The sequence below is a fragment of the Gobius niger genome, assembly GCF_951799975.1.
Source record: "Gobius niger genome assembly, chromosome: 22".
Lineage (NCBI taxonomy): Eukaryota > Metazoa > Chordata > Actinopteri > Gobiiformes > Gobiidae > Gobius > Gobius niger.
In genome coordinates, this window is record NC_136873.1 from 8,181,448 (window position 1) to 8,205,740 (window position 24,293).

Consider the following 24,293-nt stretch of genomic DNA (forward strand, 5'->3'; position numbering starts at 1 on the left):
ACATTACACTGTAGTAGAGTTTCTCCTGTACCTTTTAAAAACTGTTTGAAAGGTTTTTGTTAAGGGATTTGAATATTGTTAAATTTTTCAACTCCAGACTTTGAATATTTTTGGATGAAGTCCTGCCAGTACGTCATATGAGTGAAGCAGAGGCAGCAAGCTCTGGTTTTAATAGTATTTGTACGTGTTTTACAGCTTGTGCCACCAAAATAAATGTGTTGGCCCATCTTTCCACACGTGTAACATATTGCTATTTCCATATCTGATTAAGTACAGAAAACAAAGAGGATTTTATTTCGGCTTTATTGAAGTTTTACAAAGAGCTACCAAAGTGATCATATTTTATGAACATTTACCAGCTTCATTTTTTACATGTAGACGGCTACTCAGATTCACCCTGGAGAAGAAGTGCATTCAATCAATTTTTATTCACTTTCTGTTTTCACCATATAGACATGTTTTGTAAATCCTTACCTTTCCGGCATCACGGCTCTTGACTCTGAGCTTGTTGACCTGGGACTCTGCGATATCAGCACGCTCCTGAGCTTCTTCAAGTTCATGCTGAACCTTCCTGAGCCTGGACATGTGAGTGTTGGCTTGTTCCTCCTGAAAATGTTGAACGTTGATTTGTAAACATCCATAAAAAACATGCCATATGAAGTTTCTTTCTTTCTTTTTTTCACAACTCACAGACTCCTCAGATTGTCTCTTGTAAGACTTGACTTTGAGCTGCAGTTTGTCCACCAGATCCTGGAGTCTGGTCATGTTCTTCTTGTCTTCCTCCGTCTATGCATGAGTATATAGGAACGGTGGTGAAAAAACGATTTGTAATTTACATATTGCATATTGTAATTTAAAAAGTGTGATTGTAGTATTGAAGCTCTGCAACAGTTTACTGGTAATGAATACTGCCTGAATGGTACAGTGCAAAGGATGAGTGGGAAAAATATCTTCCCCAAGTCGAGTGAGAACTTACCTGGTAGGTCAGCTCCTTGACTCTCCGCTCATATTTACGGACTCCTTTAACAGCATCAGCTCCACGCCTCTGCTCACCTTCAACTTCCGACTCCAACTCACGCACCTTTTAATAAGAAGGGTTATGATAATCATCTTCATACATGCAATTCTAGAGTCATATTTCAGCAGACACTCACCCTGGACTCCAGTTTCTGGAGTTGCTTCTTGCCTCCCTTCATGGCCAGGTTCTCAGCCTCATCCAGACGGTGCTGCAGGTCCTTGACAGTGACCTCCAGGTTCTTCTTCATCCTCTCCAGATGAGAGCTGGTGTCCTGCTCCTTCTTCAGCTCCTCAGCCATCATGGCGGCCTGAAATGTTTCCACAGTAAGTTCATACTGCCATAAACAGTGTACTGTTGTACAGTGTACTCTGCTGTTGGACATGCGAGCTCACATCAGTGATGGCCTTTTTGGCTTTCTCTTCAGCATTTCTTGCTTCCTGAACTGAGTCATCCACTTCACCCTGAACCTGGACCAGATCAGACTCCAGCTTCTTCTTGGTGTTCATAAGACTGGTGTTCTGTTAGAATAATGATAAAAAATAGTTTGTGTAATTACATGTATTTTGCACCATACTTTCTCACAGTAATTGTTCTTTCCAAACCTGAGAGTGAAGCAGTCCAACACGCTCGCTAGCATCCACCAGCTCTTGCTCAGCCACTTTACGTGCTCTCTCTGTCTGCTCCAGGGCAGCTCTCAGCTCCTCAATCTCAGCCATCATCAGGCCATTTCTGCGCTCCACCATGGCGACCTGCTCCTTCATGTCTTCTTGTCCTCTGACGGCATCATCAAGGTGCAGTTGGGCATCCTGACCACAGAGAAACATTGTATGAAAATATTCTCCAGCATAATCTTTAATTGAACTTGCATCAGTTCTCTGACCTTGAGCTGGCCCTGGACGTTCCTGAGCTGTTTAATGGATTCAGCTGCCTGTCTGTTGGCGTGGCTCAACTGAATCTCCATCTCGTTCAGGTCTCCCTCCATCTTCTTCTTGATTCTCAGAGCATCATTCCTGCTCCTGACCTCAGAATCCAGGGTGCTCTGCATGGAGTCAATGATCCTCTGGCTGTTCCTCTTGATCTGCTCCATCTCCTCGTCCTTCTCTGACAGCTTCCTGTCAATCTCCCCTTTGACCTGGTTCAACTCCAGTTGGACACGTAGAATCTTGGCCTCTTCATGTTCCAGTGTGCCCTAGAAATGCCATTGTACTTGTATTATCATTCATTCATATATGGAAATAACATTTGCAATTGCCTATATAACACATTTCTCTAATGATGAAATGTTACCTCAGCTTCCTCGAGGGCAGTCTGGATTTCAGATTTTTCACATTCTACTGTCTTCTTGGACTTCTCCAGCTCATGAATGCTCTTTCCAGTCTCTCCGATCTGCTCAGTCAAGTCAGAGATCTCCTCTGAATAGGAAACAAGCATCAACCTTGCTTACTGTGCAGCTACAATGATAGTATAGTGTTGTATATCCCAAAATGTTGGTGTACATACGCTGCAGGTTCTTGTTCTCTCTCTTCAAGGTCTCCAGCTGATCCAGGGCCTCCTCATAAGAGTTCTTCATCTTAAAAAGTTCAGTGCTCAGAGACCGAGCCTCTTTCTGGGCTCCCTCCAGTTCAGCTTGGCCTTCCTCAAACTTCTGCTTCCACTCTGAGAGGACCTGGAAATATTCGATTCGAGTTTACATGAATGAGAGAAAACATCCATCTTGTTTTTGTGTGTTTTAATTAATGTTTTACTTTGTCAAAGTTCCTCTGCTTCTTGTCCAGATTGGCAGCCAGAGCATTAGCTCTCTCCACATCAATCATAAGGTCCTCCACCTCACCCTGCAGCCTCTGTTTGGTCTTCTCCAAAGATGCACACTTTGAGTTCACAGCCTCAATGGATTCCTCAGCGTCCTGCAGGCGCTGGGCCAGTTTTTTCCTGTGATGAAGGAAATAGAGACACAAAGAGAATCAACTTAAGATAACTATGATCATTAGAGTTCTACTAAAAGAACCATTCCACTTACTTGGACTCCTCCAGCTCCTCAGTGCGCTGAATGGCATCGGTCTCATATTTAGATCTCCACTGAGCCACTTCACTGTTGGCCTTGGACATTCCTCTCTGGAGCTCAGCCTTGGCTTCCTGCTCCTCCTCAAACTGCTCCCTGAGCAGATCACAGTCGTGACGGGCAGACTGGACTCCATGAGCCAGGGCATTCTTGGCCTGTAGACATTAATAATCAGTGTACAGCAGTCATTTGAAGATATCTTTGAGCTTACTGGCTAAGTGATAAGATTGTTCATACCTTGACTTCTTCCTCAACGTGTCTCTTCAGCTCTTCAATCTGCTGAGTGAAAGCCTGCTTGCCTCTGGTCAGCTGAGAAACAAGAGCTTCCTTCTCCTCAATTTGACGAGAGAACTCGCCTGTAATTGCAGCCTCATTTAGTTCATCGATGGGCTTTAAAACTAAAACACGTTCAGTTTAAGACCATACCATTCTCTGTCTGGAGCCTGGCCCTCTGTGCACTTGAGTCATTCAGCTGGCGGACATTCTCATCGTTTTTGGTCTTGAGCTCACTCAACTGATCCTCAAGAGTTCTGCACATTTTCTCCAGATTGCCCTGTCAGGATACAATGTTTTAAGTTTCACTATAGTGACAAGAGTCCATTTTTTAAAATCACAGAGAGGAGCAGTTTACCTTAGACTTAGCCACACCCTCCATGTTGCTGGAGAGATCATCAATTTCCATTTTGTACTCGCTCTTCTCCTTCTCCAGCTTCTGCTTGACACGCTGGAGGTTGTCGATCTGCTCTCCCAGCTCAGCAACACTGTCGGCCTGCTTCTTGCGCAGAGCTGAAGCCGTGGCCTCATGCTGCAGAGTGGACTCTTCAAGATCACGACGAAGCTTCTGGAATTCAGCCTCACGTTTCTTGTTCAACTCAATCTGAGAAGCTGTGGCTCCACCAGCTTCCTCGAGTCGTTCACTGATCTCCTCGAGTTCTCTGGAGAGGTCTGCTCTCTGCTTCTCCACCTTTGCACGAGCTGCTCTCTCAGCCTCGATCTCCTCCTCCAGCTCCTCAATGCGAGCCTACATTTCATCACAGACCATAGGATCAACATGTTTCCTCGTGTGAACCAAACCACTGTCAATCTGAAGCAGCACCACTTATTACCTGAAGCTCTTTGATCTTCTTCTGAAGCTGGGCACCAAGAGACTGCTCATCCTCAATCTTGCTGAGCAGCTGGCTGGTCTCAAAGTCCTTCCTAAAAGAAAGTACAACTTTCTCATTTTTGTGTTATTAACCTGTGAAGGACCACCTATTTTGATGTACTCTCGCCTGGCTAAATTAAACAGTAACCTCTCCATATTAAAATTACTGTTAAAACAACATACTTTGTCCAAATTGCTTATGTGAACCATCACAGGAATCAGGACAAGAAGTAGCTTCTCTGTACATTTAGAAGGACATTGTGACAAAAACATGTAAAAAGGTTCTTTAGTTATAAAATTAATACAAATATAGCTTTTTTATATATCGAAAATTACACATAAACTGAAATGTCTTTCCTGAAAATATACTTCATAGCAAACACTCCAAATTGAGTACAGTTGTAACCTTACTGGTGCTCAGCATGTGTGCAAAATTTCAGAAGTCTAGGTCCAAGTATGTTGGATTTGTAAACTTTTCAATTTTTTGGTGCTATATCTCATTAGCAACGTGCACAAACCTCTCCAAAGTGCCAAATGTTATAAAAGCAAAAATATTTTCACAAATGTGTCAAACAAAAGTGCAGCAGTAACAACAAACCTCCCAAAAATGGACTAAATCAAAGCAAAATGAAGTGGGTAATTTCTTTTCCATATTTATCTCAGTGCACAAAGGTGCGTCAGTCACACCTTCCCCCGAAACAAAATGGCCGCCTTGTTTGCTCAGAAAAAAGCTTTTACACGTCTTCATTCACTGTTGATCTGGACTATGGCAGATTGTTGGACAGAGACAATGAACCTCTACGCAGATGTACCACTGTCCACTGTGAAATCAACAAGTTTGTGCCTAAATGCTAATGTGGCTAACATGTGGCTAACATGTGCTTCTGGCACCCACTGAGCACTGCCAGCACAAATATCAATGGATTTCTTTGGGAAATAGCTAATTTTGAAGAGAATAGTCATTAGGATTAAGGGAACAGAACTGGAATTGCCAAAAAGTTTGTTTACAAGAAGATTTTCTCATTTGTGGAGTATTTTTAGGTAATTTCTGACCGTGAAAATAATGAGCCAAATTTTCCAAAAATAGTATTTTGTTGAAATTTTTGTTGAATTATATTTTACATGAGTATTTTGGACCAAAAAAATCCAGTCAACCTATGATTGGACCACAAATAATTTAATATGGATAAGAAATGCTTAATTTTAATGCTCGATTTTCATGTTTTTTTTTATTTTTCTGTCCTTAATTAATGTTTTGATTTATATGATGGTGTTCCATGACTGGAATAGATGTTTAGGGGAAAATTGCCTGTTTAAAAATCTGTGCCACATGTCTATATTGCTCGAAATATAATTTGCCTAAATACTGTATGCAAGTCAATGGAACTGGAATCAGTCCCTGATCAGGGACGGCGGTCCTGAACAGGTTAAACAAAAGACCAGTTGATTAAATGTAAGAAATACTTTTTGATCTTCTCATCAGATTGCTGCTTGTCATTTTCCAGGTCCATGACGGATTCCTGGGCCAGTTTCAGGTCTCCCTCCAGCTTCCTTTTGGCTCTCTCAAGGTCCATGCGGAGCTTCTTCTCTTGCTCCAGAGAACCCTCAAGCTATCAAACATTGTAATGTTTTAATAATTGAGATAATAGTATAATAGTTTTGACTATACAGCATATATGATAAACTTTGACAGCCTCACATCATCGACTTGCTGTTCCAGCTTGGTCTTGGCCTTGGTCAGAGTGTTGACTTTGTCTTCCTCTGCCTGGAGGTCATCCAGAGTTTGCTGGTGGGACTCTTGGAGGGCTTTCTTCTCTTTGGTCAGCTTGGCAATAGCCTCATCTTGAGAGGCCATCTCCTCTGTAAGATTTTTGACCTGAAACAGCATTGACATATTTTCACTTTTTGAAACAATTTTACTGTAAGAGCATTTCGTAATCATGTCATAATTCTTCAATTTAACCTTCTCTGTTTACATCTATGTTTGTTCATTTCACATATTTAGTTCATTCAAAAGTGGCATTAATACATTTACAACAAAACTGCCAAGCCAGTGCAGTTTGAATGAAAAGGAGCATTTTAAATATACAGACAAACAAACCTTGTTCTCAGTGGCATGTTTCTCTTTCTCCACTTTAGCCAAGGTGAGCTCCAAGTCGTCGATGTCTTTCTTCAGCTCAGAGCATTCATCCTCCAGCTTCCTCTTCTTTGCAGTCAGCTCAGCATTGATTTCCTCCTCATCCTCCAGTCTCTCCGTTGTCTCTTTGAGTTTGGCTTCAAATTGGATTTTGCTTTTGATGAGCCCCTCACACCTCTCCTCTGCATCAGAGAGGTTTTCACCCTCCTATATAAGATGCATAAAGATGAACATGTTAGGTTCTCACAGAGGTTTTCTGTGAAATTACTATTGTTTCATTTCTTGCTGACCGATGCCACTTGCAGCTGCAGATCATTCTTCTCCTGCAGGAGGGAAACCATTTTCTCCTCCAGCTCCTTCTTCTTTGCCAGAGCAGCTGCCAGGTCAGTCTTCATCTTGTCATAGTTCTCCTTCATTTGCTGGAGCTCCTTCTCGGTCTCAGCGCTCTGCAGGAGAGGCTTGATCTTGAAATACAGCTTCAGCCATGGCCAGTTTTTGACATTCATGAAGGAGCGAACGTTGTACTGGATGGTGTAGATAGATTCTCTGTAAGCAGAAAAGAATGGATCAATATTTCGCTGGCATTATGACTTCTTTAGTGGAATTTATCTGTACCTTCTCTCCATCATCTTGACAAACACCTTCCTCATAACATAGCCTCTGCAGAGAGCCTGAGTCATGGTCACCAGCGAAGCCAGTTTCTCATCTCTCATCTCCTCCAGCTGACCCAGCAGACCAGCTTTGAAGAACACCTATTACAACATTGAGTGATGAAACATTGGTAAATAATGATAAATCACAATAACAGTTTAAACTGAATATAGACCTTGGTGTGTCCAAACATGTACTGAGTGTGGTCCACATCAATGGAGCCAAGCAGCTTCTCTGAAGCTTTCTTGTTGTCGATGAACTGTCCCTCAGGGATGACACTGGCATTCAATACTTTGTATCTGAGAAAGTTGTTGTTTTAATAATACGTTCTTTCTTTTTGCTTTCAACCTCTTCAATTTGAAATGTAAAAAGTACCTCTGCTTGAAGTCACCGTAGAGGACTCTGCTGGGGAAACCCTTTCTGCAGATTCTGATGCCCTCCAGCACACCATTACACCTCAGCTGGTGGATGACCAGGAAGTTCTCCATAAGACCTGAAGTTGAATGTATAATACTTTTATTATTAAAATGATGTTCATAGATCACACAGATCCACTATGACTCCTTTAAAAAGAAAAAGAAAAAGAAAAAGGGATACTCGCCTGGGGTTTTAGTTTCATTGGGAATCAAGCAACGCACAAAGTGAGGGTGAGTGCTCCTCAGGTTGGTCATCAGCTTGCCCAAGTTCTCCTGATGATCATAATATAAGGAATTATGGCACATTTCCTTCAAGTAATATCACATTAAAGGTCAAAAACATACTCTGAAGAGGGCAGACACAGTCTGGAAGGAACCACCCTTCTTCTTGCCACCCTTCTTGCCACTAGCAGCAGCAGCGTCAGCTAGAAAAATATAATTTGATTATTTTTCTGTGTCATATCATGTTCCAATTTGTAAGAGATGCACTTACCTTCTCCATGGGTGGCATACAGGAGAACCAAGAGTTTGTTTGCAGACTTCTGGTAGAGCTGAATAACTGAGTCGTTCAGAGGGTCCTTGTTCTTGTCCAGCCAGCCAGTGACATTGTAGTCGACTGTGCCAGCGTAGTGGACCAGGGAGAAGTGAGCCTCAGCCTTGCCTTTGCCTGGTTTAGGTTTTTCAAAGGCTTTGGTCTTGCCCAGATGCTGGTCATGCAGCTTGTTCTTGAATGTTGTATCAGAGGCCTTGGGGAACATGCACTCCTCCTCAAGGATGGCAAAGATTCCCATTGGCTGTCAAGAATTATCTTACGTTAATGAAATGCATACTTTTTTATTCATGTTATAAATGTTTCAGATTACCTTCTCAATAAGCTCAATGCAGGCCGCCAAGTCCATACCAAAGTCAATGAACTCCCACTGAATGCCCTCTTTCTTGTACTCCTCTTGCTCCAGGACAAACATGGTGTGGTTGAAAAACTGTTGCAGTTTCTCGTTGGTGAAGTTGATGCAGAGCTGCTCCAAGCTGTTGTACTACAAATCAAAGGTAAACTACTATTGCGCTTCATAGCAATAGTGAGCAAGCCTGTTTCATGTTAGTGATAAACTTACATCAAAGATCTCAAATCCAGCAATATCCAGCACTCCAATGTAGAAGTTTCTTGGCTGCTTCGTGTCCAACATCTCATTGATGCGGATAACCATCCACAAGAACATTTTCTCATAGACAGACTTGCACAGAGCACTGACAGAATTGTTGACCTTGACATAAGAAGAAAGTAATAAATCACGAAAGTAGAGGATGTAGTGATATTATATTTGTGTATTTCAGTAATGCTTTACCTGTGGGACGGTTTGACCTTTGGTCACCATCTCATTTCCGACTTTGACTCTTGGGTAGCACAATGCTTTGAGCATGTCCGCCGAGTTTATGCCAAAGAGGTAGCAGATCTTGTCAGCCACTGAAATAATAAATTAAATTAAATTAGGTTAAATATTGGTAAAACAGGTTTAAACATAGGATATTCTAACCTTCCATTAAGAACTGTCATATAGATCTTATTGTAATTACCCTCAGTGCCGTCAGGCTCAGCCTGCTCCTCGCGCTGCTTCTGCTTGAATTTCATATTGCCGTGATGCATCACGGCACCAGTCAGCTTGTAGATGTTAATCTTCTCCTCGGCATTGAAGCCCAAGATATCAATGGCAGTCTGAACAAAGATTGAGCAACATTTATATCTTCTTCACCATTGTAAACTATGCACAAGCAAACAAAAAATGTGGAATGTGTATGGAAAATAACTCTGATTAAAGCCTACTGCACACCACTCTGCACGGCCACATGGTGGTGCTGCTGCACTAAAGCTAATGTTGTGTAAGTAACACACAACAATGCTCTCAGGATTCTATTGAAAGTCCCTCGCTGAACAAGTGCCAGTCAGCTGTTCATGCAGAATAATGTGACCACATTAAACGCATCTAAAGAAATGTTACATTTAAAGTTAAGATGAGACTCATGGATTCACAAAATGAAATGATAACTGTTCTTATGAGCCCTGACCAGAGCAGTATCATGTCCAGGTGCTTTGGAGACACTGGAGAAATTGCTTATACGGACTATAGTGTGGTATTGTCTGCATTTCCTCAGCCTGTCTGTCTGTTTTCAGTGGTTGATTGATTGTCATGTTGAGTTGTATTTTCTCCTTTACATCAGTTGCAACGAACTCCTCTATATCATCGATGCTCTTGACGGTAATTTCACCCTGGCTGATCATCGGATAGTCGTAAGGGTTGGTGGTGATCAAAAGGGCCTCTGACGTACAAATGTTGAAAAACTCAGTTTAAGTACAGTGTTTTAGACAGTATCCTCTGTACTAAACATGTGGCATTATGTGACATGACATACCCAGCACGTGAGGCTGGTGGCCTGTCATGAGCTGGTAGAAGATGTGGTAGCTCCTCTCAGCCGACAGCTGGAAGGTCACACGGGACTTCTCCAGCAGGTCTGTGCGGAGAAACATTACAATAAACTAACCATTTGACTTAGTATCCCCATTACAGTTGTTGTTTTTTGTAATATATTTAAGTTCTATAGCAAAAACAGACGAAAAAATCTAAGTACCATTTATTTTCCCTGTTTTTAATGATATTAGTGCAATAAAAACATATGAAGTCACTCTTTCTTGAACACACATTTGCTCGTTTTAAACTTACATGTTTCAATATCAGCTGAAGCGAGCTTGCCAGTGGTGCCAAAATGAATCCTGATGAATTTACCCTGAATTTGAAAGAAATGTTAATGAACTCCTGTGGTTTGAATGTGTACTTTAGTCTGACATGTGTATATACTCACGAAACGAGAGGAGTTGTCGTTCCTCACAGTTTTGGCATTACCGTAAGCCTCCAGCAGAGGGTTGGCAGCGACAATCTGATCCTCAAGAGATCCCTGAAATGGAGAAGTTTGGGTGCAACATTACCCCCCTCATAACTGATGTATTTGTCTGTCTGTATTTGACAGGGTTTACCTGGATTTTGCTGCCAGCACCAGGTGGAGGGGCACCCTTTTTAGCTCCAAGTGCTGCAATTGTTGCAAAGTACTGGATGACACGCTTGGTGTTGACAGTTTTTCCGGCACCGGATTCTCCGCTGGTTTAGGACAAGCATTTTAAAGCAACTGATACCTTTTCAATTATTCTTATTATCTGTGCCTTCTCTACTTACGTAATCAGAACAGACTGGTTCTCACGATCTGAAACATTTTGAAATATTTCGTATTAATGTTTATAATATTTATGCATTTTTTTTTCTTTTTTTCACGTGTTGTGTCTCACCAGTGCTCATGAACTGATAGGCATTGTCAGAGATGGAGAAGATGTGGGGTGGGGCCTCAATCCTCTTCTTGCCTCTGTAGGCTCCTACACAGGTTGCATCGTACACAGGAAGCCACTTGTAGGGGTTCACCACGACGCAGAACAGCCCAGAGTAGGTCTGAAGCAAAGCAAATTTATTTAGAGAGCTCTGTTCAAACATAAGGCAAATCACAATTAAATTACAAGAAAGCAAATCAAAGCAATGAAACATCAACCCGTGTTTTGTCCTGACTCTGGGAACCACCAGGAGACCCCTCCCTGAAGTTCTCAGGGCTTGAGACGGTTCATACGGCTCTAACATGTCAGAGATGTACTTTGGTGCTAAACCATGAAAACACTTGTAACAAGCAGAGCTGTTTTAAATTCTATCCTCTGAGCGACAGGAAGCCAGTGCAGAGACCATGTTTAAGGAAAAAATCTTGCCCCATAGAAAGCAAATTTCTTGTTGATGTATCTGACAGCTTTAACAAGGAAATGTTTGCGTTACTCCCTCAGCCATGTTGACAAGATTGTTGTCGCTGGCTCGTCAGATGTAAAAGTTCTTTTAAAAAAAAGGCATAAGAATGATTTAAAAATTGAATAAAGGGGCGAGCAGCAGGAGGAAGCGAGAGAACAAGAATAAGCTAAGAAACAGCAGCATTTGACACGATTTCACACAGTATTCTAATTGACAGACTCATTACGTTGGCATCTCTGGCACAACTATTAACTGGTTCAAATCATGTCATCTCTGATCGTTTTCAGTTCATTAAGTTTAAATCATTTAAATCCCAGCCATTTCCCCTCTCCTCTGGTGTTCCCCAAGGCTCTGTCCTCGGCCCTCTTTTATTTATCATGTACCTCACCCCCAGTACAGCTGCCATTCTGGTGCACAGTCTTGTCACATGAGATTACTGTAACTCACTCTTCTTCTGTCTCCCCCAAAAATCACTCCACCGCCTTCAGCTCGACCAAAACTCCACCGCTCGTATAATCACCAGAACTCCGTCCACTCATCACATCGCCCCAGCTCTCCAGCAGCTCCACTGGCTCCCCATTAAACATCGCATTGAATACAAGATATCCTCCCCTTCAAAGCTCTCAATAACTTGGCCCCTCCATATCTCACTGAGCTCCGTTCATGTGCCTACTCCCTACCGCACCCTCTGGGTGTCCTTGGGCAAGACACTTTACCCAATGCCTATGTGTGAGTGGTTTGTGGTGGTCGCATGGAGTCTACCCCAGGGGAAACTGTGGCTACAAATGTAGCTTACCACCATCAGCATGGAGTGAATGAACCCCCCTCCCTTTCATGTGTGAAGCCCTTGGGGTGTGACTTGTGTCATATGAAAAGCACTATACAAATAAGATTCCCTTCCTCTCCCCTTCCGGTCCTCCTCTGCCCTCTGTCTGTACCTACTGCCCACTTAGCCACCATGGGTGCTTGAGCCTTTAGCCGCGCAGCCCCTAATCTCTGGAGTTCAAATTACCTCACTGCCCCTTTTTAATTCTCATTTCTCATTCTCATTTCATTGTATCTCATGTCAGGTGACCTTGGGTGTTTTGAAAGGCACCGACAAATAAAATTTATTATTATTATTATTATTATTATTATTATTATTATTATTATTATTATTATTATTATTATTATTATAAAAGACATTATTACAAGCAATGAGTGTGTATTTAGATTGCAGTTGTTGGTCTTAGTGGATCTACTGTAGAAGATTAAACTTACGTAGATCATCCATGAGGCATAACGCTCTTTGAGGTTATACAACACAGACGGCTCGTTGAGGTGGGTCATCATGGCCATGTCCTCCATCTTGTCATACTTGGGAGGGTTTCTGGCGTGGGTGTCGTCCTCTTTGACAACGACAGTCTAAAGACGGCACATTTGCATTATTATACATCACTTGTTCAAAACTGTTGAACTCAAGATATTTATTCTATTTTTGAAATATATAGAAACGTGCCTTTCCACCGGCTCCTTCAATCTCACATGTGGCTTTACCACCCTCTCTTTTGGTGACTTTACATTTGAGGTACATCTCAGCCTCGTCGATACAAAAGAAGGCCGTTTTGGCATCGAATGGGGTGGTTTGGGCCTCAAGCCTCTCCCTCTCTGGCTTCCGGAGGTAAACAGCCGCCGGGCCATACTGCTCCATCTCCGCGTCCGTGCTCATGGTGGCACGTAGGTTGTGTCTGCACAATTATTCATACGTCAATAAAACAAATTCTGTTTTGTAAAAATCTTCAATCTAATGGTACCTTTTCTACTACAGAAGAAATGAGGTTCTGGGCCGGGTAGATGTCAGCTGGCTGTGTGACATTAAGATGAAAAAACATTATTTATTACAAAATATTAAGCATTAAAATAAACAAGGCTGTCCATTTTTATAGAAAAAGAAAACAGTTCATTTGCAAAAACAGAAAAGTACAACTGAAAAAAAATGTAGAAGTGTCCCGAGCTCATGTAATGCCATGACTTGTTCTCAGAGGTGAGTCGAGCTTTACTCAAGTAAGAGCAACGTTACTCTTACTTTAAAATATTTTTACTCAAGTACAAGTAAATTGTAGTGACCCAAACAATTATTGAAGTAAAAGTAAAAAAGTAGATTAATTTTCAATTATTCCAAAAATTGAATGAAACAAAACATAAAATCATGTGGAAATTATGATTTTGTGAAGACATTTCCAAGAATAATAAGTCTAAAGAATGAAGAGCACGAGACGAACTACATCCGTTGTATCGATCAAAATAAAGCTTTTGCCGCTTAAAGGAACTGGCCACCGTTTTTACATACTGAGATATGTTCCTACCTCAGCTTTGATGAGCTCTTTAGGACCTTACGTGACTGAAGGCAGGGGTGAAGACCAGACAGGTCCTAAAGAACTCGTCAAAGCTCAAGTAAGAAAATATCTCAGTATGTAAAAACGGTGGCCTATTCCTTATATATACAAAAAAAAACTGTAAATGTAACTGAGTACTACCCGCCTCTGCTTCAGTGGAGTGAGAATGACTAGTAATTTATTTATTTTATTTGACCTTTATTTAACCAGGAAAGTCACAATGAGATTAAGAATCTCTTTTTGAGGGGAGTCCTGGCCCCTGAGGGGAACCTATTGCACATGTTTTTAGTGGTAGGGGAAACCGGAGTGCCAAGAGGAACACGGTAAGAATATGCAAACTCTTGTACCGTGTGTGTGTGTGTGTGTGTGTGTGAGAGAGAGTGAGAGGCTGTCATATCAAATAAAGTAACCTTGAAAATGAAAATGGAGGATTTATCTGTTATTGCAAATGAGCTTCTAATTGAGCAAAAGTATATTGCTCAAATATAGCAATATACTATTATCTTTTCTTTTTCTCTTCAAAATACACAGCATCTCACTTAAAAATAAAATGTCATAAACAAGCACCAATATTGAAAACCATCAATGATAACATAAGTCACATAAAGCTCCGTGTGTTCACTCACCTGCCTTAGATGCCTGTCAGTTAAGAGCCCAAGTCCTTTGCAGTGGTTTTATACAGACATCATCTGCCCCATCAGCAACTGAGGTCCATTTAATTTGGTCAGGAATCCTGCACACCACGTTGCTTCATAGTGATACATTACAGCATCATCAGCAATCAGGTTTTATTTTACTTACTGAATGTGTACTTTTTCTGTGTCTTTGCTTTATCTTTGTTAATATCATTACTTCTCAATTCAATACAGAACACACATGTACATTGCCTTTATTGGGATATATAAATGTAATGTGTATTTATATGTTTTATAAAATACTAAAATACTGTAGACAGAAGTGTGGAACATTTTCACTGTAATCTTTTTTGCTTTGAAATACTTAAGTCGGTTAGTATCTTCAGTATGTAAAGTTGTAAACTAAGTAAATGGATTTGGATCACAGCGAACAAAGTTAAAATAATCCATCCTAATGAAATACAAACTTGGCTCCCGCTCGATTCAATTTTATTGCCAGCAATGTTCAAATGTGGATGGGAATCAAAATGCCAGTGTGTAGTTTCATGACACGGCAATATCTGAAATAAAATTCACCCATTTACTTTCCTTTGAGAGCAAAAACAGGCTGCTAATGAATGCACTCACTAAGTCTTCTCCACAGGATTGTTCATGAAAGGGATTCCTCTGTAAGCCTGGCCATGTCAGCTCACCCATCTATTAGATTCAACTATTTCTGTGGTTGCACTGACTTTTTATTTGTCGTCACGCCAGCATATCAAATGATATCGCTCTGGACAAAAATAAATTGGGTAAACAGAATGGTAGAGAGCTGTTTGTTTTTCAGTGTTTATTCATTGTAACTGAAGCTTGTTATAAACTGGAACTTTAGTATTGCTGACAAAGCCTTTTGTATGAGAGGCATGTATGAAACGTCTGACAATTCAACGAAAGAGTACAAAAGATGACAACTCCTGGACGTCTGAGAGTGTACACAGATGTTATAAATATACTTCCCAAACCATGACCAAAAAAGGAGCAATGTCAGCTACAAGGCCATGACAGACCAGAGGGGCTCATCCTTTGACTTTTGAAAGCAGCTTCGTTTCCAAAATGTGATAAAAAAAAAAAATCATAATAATAATCTATTCCTATAATAGGAATAGATTTTATTTTTAAGAAAACCTATTGATATTACATGTAAGTGAAATGTCCTACATAAAATCTGCTCAACTACTGAAATTAACTTAGAAGAAAAGGGTTTGACCCAACGCGTGCACTGTACGTGGTTCCGCAGCGGGAAATGTCCATATGTCAATCTAGTGCACCGTTGTTGTTGTTGTTGATATCAGGCCCATTAACGAGAAAACATTGCTAGACAAAAGTGAGGTGTGCAGGAAAGAGAAGAAAAAAGAAAACGAGAGGAAGACCATAGAGGGGAACGGGAATATATGATAAAGTTTTTACAAGGGACCGACAGCACCACCGGCGCTTGACTTGGCTGTGGAATCCAATGATGGCATTTGCGGTAAGTAAACAAGTTACAGATGTTTTGATGTGTTACCAGAGCCGGACTCGAGTCTGATTGTGACACGAATATAGCTGCACGGAGAGCAGGTGATATTATAGTGGCTTAACCGGAAGAAACCCAGAGGCAACCTACGCAGACACGGGGAGTATAAGCTAATTCCACACAGAAAGGCCCCATCCGGCTGGGTATCGAACTCGGGACCTTCTAGCTCTGAAGCACAAGCACTAGTACATTCCCGTGCTGCCCTCGGAGGGGATAAAAAAGTAAAGGAGGGAGGGAGAGGACCCGTGGGCAGAGCGTGAACAGACTGGTCTAGGTTTGAGTCTGAGGCTCCACGTTCACGGCAAAGTTTTAAAACCTAGTGTAACGAGTTCTAATACAAAACATTCATCAATGAAACGGCAGCGACAGTCACAGTCAGCCTTCATATGATGCTTCTGCTGTTGTTGTAACGTGAGGCTTATCTTTTCCAGAAAAAGACAAAAGAAATGTATGTGCGGAGAGAAAGCAGTCAGACGTCATGGAGAGAGAACAGAGAACAAATGAACAGAGAACACCATTATCAGAGGAGGCTAAAAACTGGCCCCCAGATGCAGACAGTAGGGCCATTCCCAACTATTCAAGCTATGCAACATCCCATAATGGTAGGGGAAAAATGAAAGGGACTGGCATACAGTAACTTTAAACACAACCCGTTTTATTGTGCATTAGACTGCTCTGGTGAACTCTTCAGCCCAGGATGCAAGTATCAGGACACGCTCGATCGCTTGGGAATAAAACCTTTATTGTCAAGGATTTCTTCAGGTCCCACGTTGGTGAGTCCGGTGTGTTCTCCGAACTTTTACCGTCTGCATGTTCATTCTTCAATTCCCGAGGTTATCGGGGTGTGGAGGAGGAATTGCGATTGTATATAAAGAAATGTATAAGTGTAAGCAGTTAACGCTTCCCTCTTCATATGCAAGCTTTGGTCTTTGTACCTTTGAGTTTTCTCGCCCCGTTCCAATCACAGCGTGTGTCGGGCCCTACGCAAGAGCGTGGACACACTCTCAACCTCGTTTTAACTCTGTCTATCCAAAATCTTGACTTGATGCTGTGTTCTCCAACCATATGCCTTTGATTTTTGATTTTTTTTTTAAATTGCTGTGTGTAATGGCCAAACCCTTCTACTGCAGCTCAGTTTGCTGATACTTTTACTGCTACTTTTGACCAGTCTACTTGCACTGATACTGAATTGCTTTCCTCTAGATTTCATACAGTCTGTCAGACTAGGGTCCGTTGCTCCTGTTAAAATAAGGTCGTCTTGGCCTACGCCAGAGCCCTGGTTAAATGAGAATACCCGCGATGCTAGGCGAGAGTCAATGGGTGAGGAACATGTTTCTGTATGGTCCTTATGGCAGGGAGCTGACATTGCTGTTATACCACCAAAGAGACACTTGGGAACATTGATTCTAATGGGACTTCAAACGTCCCAAGAACAGCTTAAAAGCCTGGCTCCAAAGAGTTTTTCTTTTTCTAAAAACAGCTATGACCCTTGTGACCACGCTGGGGTATGTGAAACATTTTTAACCACGCTAGTTTTTGTTTAGAAGCCTGAAACTTGGAAGCATTTTCAGTACATTGACTGGCTCCAGAGCTGCGTAGGAGGAGACAGAGCCGCCATTAAAGTTCACACAGGACTCGGGAACCTTTTTTAATGAATGAGGCTGAATGGAACCCGCTCGTCTTTATTATATTATATCTATGGCGAGAGTGCAGATGAGCTGAGCGCAAGTACAAAGTGGATAAACTTGAAGTATCTTTCCAAATCCTAGAAGAAAGCTGCCGCCATTATCAGAAAATTGTAAAAGAGTCAAAAACGATCTATTTCTCTGATATAGTTGCAAATAACTGTCATAAACCTCGTGTGTTTTTTAGGACCATTGACTCTGCCTTAATTCCTCAGAAACATGTGAAAACGTTATTGTGTTTTTCCTCAAACAAAAATATAACATCTTCTTGCCCCAGGCCCAAGCATGTCTGTTGACTGCCCTGTATATACTAAGTATCATGCATTGTTGTTTTTAGTTATTGTTTTTTCCTAATGTTTATTTTGTCTTTTTTTCCGTCTTATTTTTTTAGCACCATAAATAAATATATATATTTTTATGGTTATGGATTTATTAGTATAATGCATTTTGTTTTTCTTTTTTATCATGCCCGTTGTTGCTCATTCGTGGATGGCGACTACACATTGAAACATTACATTTTTATGCAACATAGATGGTGAAAATATGAATTTCTCAAAAGTTGACCTTCAATAGTTGCTGAATATTCAAAAAACGATAATATTTCCTGTCCATTTCTGAGCTACAATGTTGGTGAAGTGTCGCTCTGCTGTTTTGGCCGTGTCCAGTTGCTTCAATGGTATGCTGCAGGACTATACTGAAGGACAGTAGCAGCCAAAGAGGCCAGCTGTTGGCGGGTACTGATTGACTGAGAATTGTCAGCCGACAAATATAACTCTCTTAACCTTCGTAAAAGGTCATTCTGATGTTACAGTACAAGTAGTAGAAGTACAAGTCAGCTTTGTTTTGAATTAAAACAATTGTACTGTCTCTTCGTGACAAACCCTGTTTTGGAGTCTGTGGATCAGAGGATTATTATTGATGACTAAATTTGTTGTTCAATATTTCACCCCTAATTTATGACATGCAGTAGAATTCCAACTATTTCAGCTGTTTAGTGTTTAACATGAATGGACGTGCACGTGAAAGAGCACACACACACGCGCACACAAAAGGAGAGTTTATTCTATCAAACAACATACAAATATTAAATGCTCTATTATTAATGAGCTGTGTATGGGCTTTTAGCTCGACCTTGGCAGACAGAAGGTTCAGATATCAAATTAAGGCCAAACACTCCATCCCTTGGAATGAATATAGCTTTTAATAGCTTTTCATAGCTTAATAGAAGAGGCAACACGAGGGACTCAGATTCTTGACTTGACCTGATTTGGTGTTCATGTTTTGATAGCACTAGGCTCTGTGAAAGGGATAATGTATAGAACGCTCGTCTATACAGTGTTCTATACAACAGAACGCTGTATAGACATGTATTCTTGTTTTGCCCCTCAAGGGTCTGGTTCACCCTGTCGGTATTTATTTTCCCAACAATGACCAGTTTTATACATTATCCCGCTTATTATATGGCTATTTGCCAACTGAACAACCACAAAAAAACTTCATACACTTTTATGAAGGCCGAAATCGGACTACTGTTAACTTCACGAGCAATTCCCTCACCTTCTCTCGCAGGGACAGAGACAGAGGTAGTGGCAGGCACATCTGGAAACAGAATACAGTGGTATGCAAAGGTTTGGGCATCACTCAACAGCCTCGCCCACTCTCACCTTTAGCATCCTGGTCCAGCCCGAAGCTTCATTGGTCCTGTATGAAGAAAAGGTCTTATTTTCCCACAAACTGGCTTTGAATGTCCACTCGGTGTAATAGTCAGTACTTTCAGTGTCTCAGAAGAAGAAATTTGTTGGTCTCAAATGGGTTTAGCTGATAAGCTAGCTTTTGTTTACCTTTTAAAAGCTGTTTCTTCAGGACCATTTTGGACTCTCAAAACACACAAATCTCCACAAAAACACAGCAAAGACGTACAAAAGTATCCAGAAAAACAATGTGGAACACAGAAACCACAATACAGTTTGCAGAAAAAGGCAAAAAAAAGTTTTAGCTCTAACAGGAGAGAGGGATGTTGCTTCCTGTTTTCACATCGCCATGACATCACTGGGTAGATCGGAAAATGCATTAGGCCTTAGGCAACTCACCAGAAAGGATCTGGCCCCACTTCTCCTGGTCGGATGTTGTGGGAGCCCAGTAGCTCTTTAGGCTGGTCTCGCATCTGTGTCCGGCAACCGTCATGATCTCTGGTTTGCAGGCCGGCTTTTGACAGTAGCTGCACAGCTGTTCTGCGCAGGTTGTGGTTGGTGTAGTGCCTCGAAAGTGCAGCTGCCTTGCTGATGTTTGGCATCATTTGTCCAAGTGCATTATGTCCCATAGGCTCCCTGGAATACCAGATGTTCTGCAGGTTGAGGGTCTCCTGTAGCTTTCTCAGAGGGTGTAGGTAGAGGCATAGAAGCATAGAAGGTTGGCTCAGCAATAGGGGTGTGTATCGCCTCGTCTCAGGCGATATGGTACGTATCCCGATACACAGATACAGTGCCTCTCGTTAGTATTCATACACCTTGAACTTTTGCACATTTTGTCATGTTTACAACCCTAAACATAAAGATTTTATTTTGATATTTTTACTGAACGTTCACACACAAGTAACAGACAACTGTGAAGTGAAAGCGAGCACAAGTCTTTTGGGGTTTGACTCTACAAGATTTGCACATGTAGAGACTGACATTTTAGCCCATTCCTCTTTACAAAACAACTCAAGCTCTGTCACATTAGAAGGAGAGTGTTTGTGAACAGCAGTTTTCACATTATTCCACAGATTTTCAATAGGATTTAGGTCAGGACTTTGACTGGGCCATTCTAACACATTAATATGTTTTTATTGAACCATTCCATTGAAGATTTATCTTTGTGTTTAGGGTCATTGTCCTGCTGAAGGTGAATCTCCGCCCCAGCCTCAGTTCTCTTGCTGACTCCAGCAGGTTTTCCTCCAAAATGTCTCTGTATTTGGCTCCATCCATCTTCCCAACTATTCTTACAATCTTCCCAGTCCCCGCTGAGGAAAAGCAGCCCCACAGCATGATGCTCCCCCCCCGTATATTTGACACTGGGGATGGAGCACTCAGGACGATGAGCAGTGTTAGGTTTGCTCCATACATAACGTTTTGCATCTGGGCCAAAAAGTTACATTTTTCTCTCATCTGACCAAAGCTCCTTCTTCCACATGGAGCTGTGTCCTCCATATGACTTCTAGCAAACTTCAAACGGGATTTTTTATGGCCTCCTTTTAATAATGGCTTTCTTCTTCAACACGTCCATGAAGGCCAGATTTGTGTAGATACGACTTACAGTTGTCCCATGTACAGATTCCCCCAGTTCAGCGGCAGGACTTCAGCTCCTCCAGAGTTATCTTGGGGCACTTGGTTGTATTTCTGACCAGTGTTCTCCTTGTTCAGTTTGTTAGTTTACGTGAACAGCCGTGTCTTGGTAAGTCTGCAGTGGTGCTTTACTCTTTCCATTTCTGAATGATGGATTGAACAGTGCTCCGGGAGATGTTTAAATCTTGGGAAATCTTTGTATAACTTAACGCTGCTTTAAACTTCTCCACAGCTTTATCCCTGACCTCTCTGGTGCTCCTTGACCTTCATGATGTTGTTTAGTGACCAATACACTCCGACCACAGCTCTGAGGGCCTAAAAGAACAGCTGAAATTATACTGAGAGTAGATTACACACAGGTGGCCTCTATTTAATGGTTAGGCCAAGGTGTGAACATTCTGCCGTCATTAGGAATGTTATAAAGGCAATTTAATGCACTCAGAAAATGCTGTATGAATACTTATGCACGCCCCACTTTTCACTTTTCTATTTTTTGAAAAATAACAGAATCATGTATCATTTTGCTTTCACTTCACAGTTGTCTGTTACTTGTTTGTGAACGCTCAGTAAAAAAATCAAAATAAAATATTTATGTTTAGGGCTGTAAACATGACAAAATGTGCAAAAGCTCAAGGTGTATGAATAATAACGAGAGGCACTGTATATCCCGATATTGATGTATTAGACAACTACTCAGTAAACTAGTCCACCTTCATTGTGACTGTCCGTCCGTCCGTCTAAATGCTTTTCATCAATGTACTTGTGACTGTGGTGTTTTGTAGTGATTATGTAACTTGGAACGGAAAACAGACTCTTGGAAACCTAGTAATGAAACCAACTTAACTGGGGATGTACGTTTTCTAGTATTTCTATAGTTGAGAGTCCTTAGCGATCAGTAATAACTGTTATGGATGAAACGGACTTAGTTCATCCATTTCTCAGACGGGGTATTTCAAACCTGATCTACTCCACAACAGATATAACTCGTAGATCAGGGACATAATGACAACACCGTTGTCACCGTGACAATAGCGCTCATCTCTGCGAAATCTTTTAGTGTTAGCAGTAGCACAAATGAAGCCGAGGGGAAATTAAATACAGCAGCTCATGTTAAAGTAGTGTTGTAGTACTGCAGTGGTGAGACACAAGTTTAACATGAGCTGCTGTATTTAGTTTTCCTTCGGATTCGTTTAATTCCGTAATAAAATGCTACGAAGCTAAATCCTGAGAGCTGGAGGCTCTCGTAATAATCCAGGCCTATGTCTTTGCTATAAAAGGCAAAGTGGGGCCAAATGTAAAGTTTTAAAAGAGCCCCGAGCGTCTCATAGCTCTTTCTTTTCCATGGTAGAACTCTTCCTGTGTTTCACTAACTCTCACTAGATTCTAGTGTTACTCAAGCGGGCTGCGCGGTGCACTGCCATCTAGTGGGTGGGAGTAAAAGTGCAGGACCAAAGTGAGACGCTGCTATGAATATTTCCCCAAAAATAGATGTCTAAATATCGATACGGGTGCTATATCGGCAGATCGATATTTTTCAACACCCCTACTCAGCAATAATGCACCCGCGATACATCTGTTGCATCGGATCCCTGGTGTCTTTGTGTTCAGATAGCCCTATAGACCTGTAGGTTACAGATGCACAACGTAAAGTAAGGAATGCCAAATTAACAATTTCAGGTTGTATTACAGCATGAGGTCTAATTTTAGGAATTTGATGTTTTGTGCTGAATTAAAAGACACATTTTAAAAAAACAGGCAAGATCAGCACAACAAAAGCCATTTCATATTTCTGAGGTAAAATCTCCTTTGTGTGAATGTGTTTGAAAAAGGTTCATATTTTCTTCGTTGAAACTATTATAGATTGTTGTTTTAGTCAGACAGAAGGTTTGTTTATCTGCTATAGTTTCGATCACTTGCAGTAATCTTCCTCAGAAGAGTCACCTGGTGGTGAAAGTGTCGTAGACGCCGGCGCGTACGCCTTCTCCCGTCCTGTCCGTCCTGGAGGAGGCGTCAGAGGGCTTTTACCTACTGACAGGTTAATCCATGTGAGCTGCCCAGTCACTTCACCACCAGGGGGCGCTTCTGAGGAAGATCACAAGAAGTGATTGAAATGAGTAAAGCAGGTAAACAAACCTCTTACTAAAAGATCGATCTATAATAGAATAGAATGTGGCCTAGTTTACATGGACTTATTAAGGTTAATGTGGCCAACATAACCTCCATCATCCTGTCAATGTTCCTGAACAAAACCACTCTTTTCAACACATTATTAAGACATTAAAGTGCAGATGTAACATAGTTGGGGAGAGGCAGATGAAAGGGACACCCCAGAGCTGAAAACGTTGAGAACCACTGCCCTAGATATCTTGAAATAAATATTAATCTAACTCAGACCTAACAGACCTTTACATGGTTCAGTACGGACTGTGGAAAAGATATCAGATTTCTGATCCATCTTGGGACTCGATTACTGCCCACCCTGACATTAAACATGTTAGTTTAATGTCAGAGTCAAAGTGTAAAAGTAGAAAGGCATCTGCTGTGTGAGGTTCATGTGTCAGTCAGAGCTGATGCTCGGTTATACTTAAGGAGCAATTCTTGGCGCTTGGACTTAATTTTTCATTTTTTACCATCTGCTGGACCTGTCTGAGGAGAGCACTTTTAAATGTGCTTATTGAACTGTAAGTTTGTAGTAATGTTTGTAGTTTACGCTTGACTGATTATCAAATAAATCATGCTAGAAGATGCTAAACTGTCTTGATGTGATTTGTAAAGTGTCAATCAAATGATGTCATTTATATTCTTGTGTTCTTTATATTCTTTTGATTAGTGACAGTAGAAGATAATGCTAACCCTGTTTACTTCTACATTTAATATTGTAATTCTTGGTTTAATAGTTGATAGAAAGTCACGTGTGTTTAAGGTTAAAGGTACAAAGACAAAGAAAATGATATTGACAACAAGTAAAAGAGATATAAGCAAAGTGAGGTGAGAGTGAGTGGAATTTGACAGTCAACAAATCCCTCCCCCTGCTCCTGATTGGACCAGAAAGACACTCCCAGAACAGAATTTTCAAAAGTAAATGATAAACCTCCTCCCCCCTCCCCTCCTGATTGGACCTGACAGGCCGGTTCAAAGGAAAGCTCGTCTCATTGGTCAAAGTGAGGGCACCTTCTGCTTAGTGTCTGAAATCAGCAAAGGGAGAGACAGTAAGAAACAAAGCTGATGAAGTCCTTACCTCTCCATCATCACGGCTCTTGACTCTGAGCTTGTTGACATAGGCCGATATCCACACGCTCTGGAACTTCTTCAACTTCATGCTGAACCTTCCTGAGCCTGGACATGCTCCTCCTGTAAGATTTGTGTCAAAACAATATTCCAACCCATTCAATAACATGTCATGAATGTGTGATATATGGTGTTGTAGTATTGATTTGAATTGGCATACAGCCTCCCCTGCTCGTCTCTTTA

At 41.4% G+C, this 24,293-nt stretch overlaps 1 protein-coding gene across 2 annotated transcripts; it reads right to left on the minus strand.

The window, feature by feature from the left end:
* Positions 1 to 289: 289 nt before the first annotated feature.
* Positions 290 to 12,979, minus strand: LOC306981616 (myosin heavy chain, fast skeletal muscle-like). Of its 2 annotated transcripts, XM_079581223.1 has the most exons (39): positions 12,751 to 12,979; positions 12,513 to 12,656; positions 10,757 to 10,913; positions 10,647 to 10,674; positions 10,451 to 10,571; positions 10,279 to 10,371; positions 10,140 to 10,203; positions 9,832 to 9,930; positions 9,635 to 9,738; positions 8,998 to 9,136; positions 8,769 to 8,887; positions 8,538 to 8,687; positions 8,289 to 8,459; positions 7,919 to 8,219; positions 7,771 to 7,850; positions 7,611 to 7,698; positions 7,385 to 7,502; positions 7,185 to 7,308; positions 6,974 to 7,110; positions 6,649 to 6,904; positions 6,323 to 6,565; positions 5,921 to 6,097; positions 5,686 to 5,831; positions 4,184 to 4,274; positions 3,709 to 4,098; positions 3,504 to 3,630; positions 3,315 to 3,433; positions 3,036 to 3,232; positions 2,764 to 2,947; positions 2,519 to 2,684; positions 2,306 to 2,430; positions 1,899 to 2,207; positions 1,621 to 1,824; positions 1,411 to 1,536; positions 1,155 to 1,325; positions 977 to 1,081; positions 691 to 786; positions 475 to 606; positions 290 to 397 (listed from the first exon to the last, which is right to left on the minus strand). In XM_079581223.1, exons 1-39 carry the CDS (start codon positions 12,958 to 12,960, stop codon positions 383 to 385), a joined length of 5,826 nt encoding a protein of 1,941 aa, XP_079437349.1. In that variant the 5' UTR covers positions 12,961 to 12,979; the 3' UTR covers positions 290 to 382. The 2 variants fall into 2 exon arrangements, with proteins under 2 accessions (XP_079437349.1, XP_079437348.1); XM_079581222.1 differs by lacking the exon at positions 12,751 to 12,979 and having other exon boundaries at positions 12,513 to 12,652.
* Between the last annotated feature and the right edge of the window lie 11,314 nt (positions 12,980 to 24,293).

Bases quoted from the DNA above. Each gene is read 5' to 3' on its own strand.
- LOC306981616 (XM_079581223.1), bottom strand. From the start codon at position 12,960: ATGAGCACGGACGCGGAGATGGAGCAGTATGGCCCGGCGGCTGTTTAC. The intron at 3,233-3,314 runs GTATGAACAATC...TAATGTCTACAG, and splicing joins ACGTTGAGGAAGAAGTCAAG to GCCAAGAATGCCCTGGCTCA. The intron at 1,825-1,898 runs GTCAGAGAACTG...CTCTGTGGTCAG, and splicing joins ACGTCCAGGGCCAGCTCAAG to GATGCCCAACTGCACCTTGA.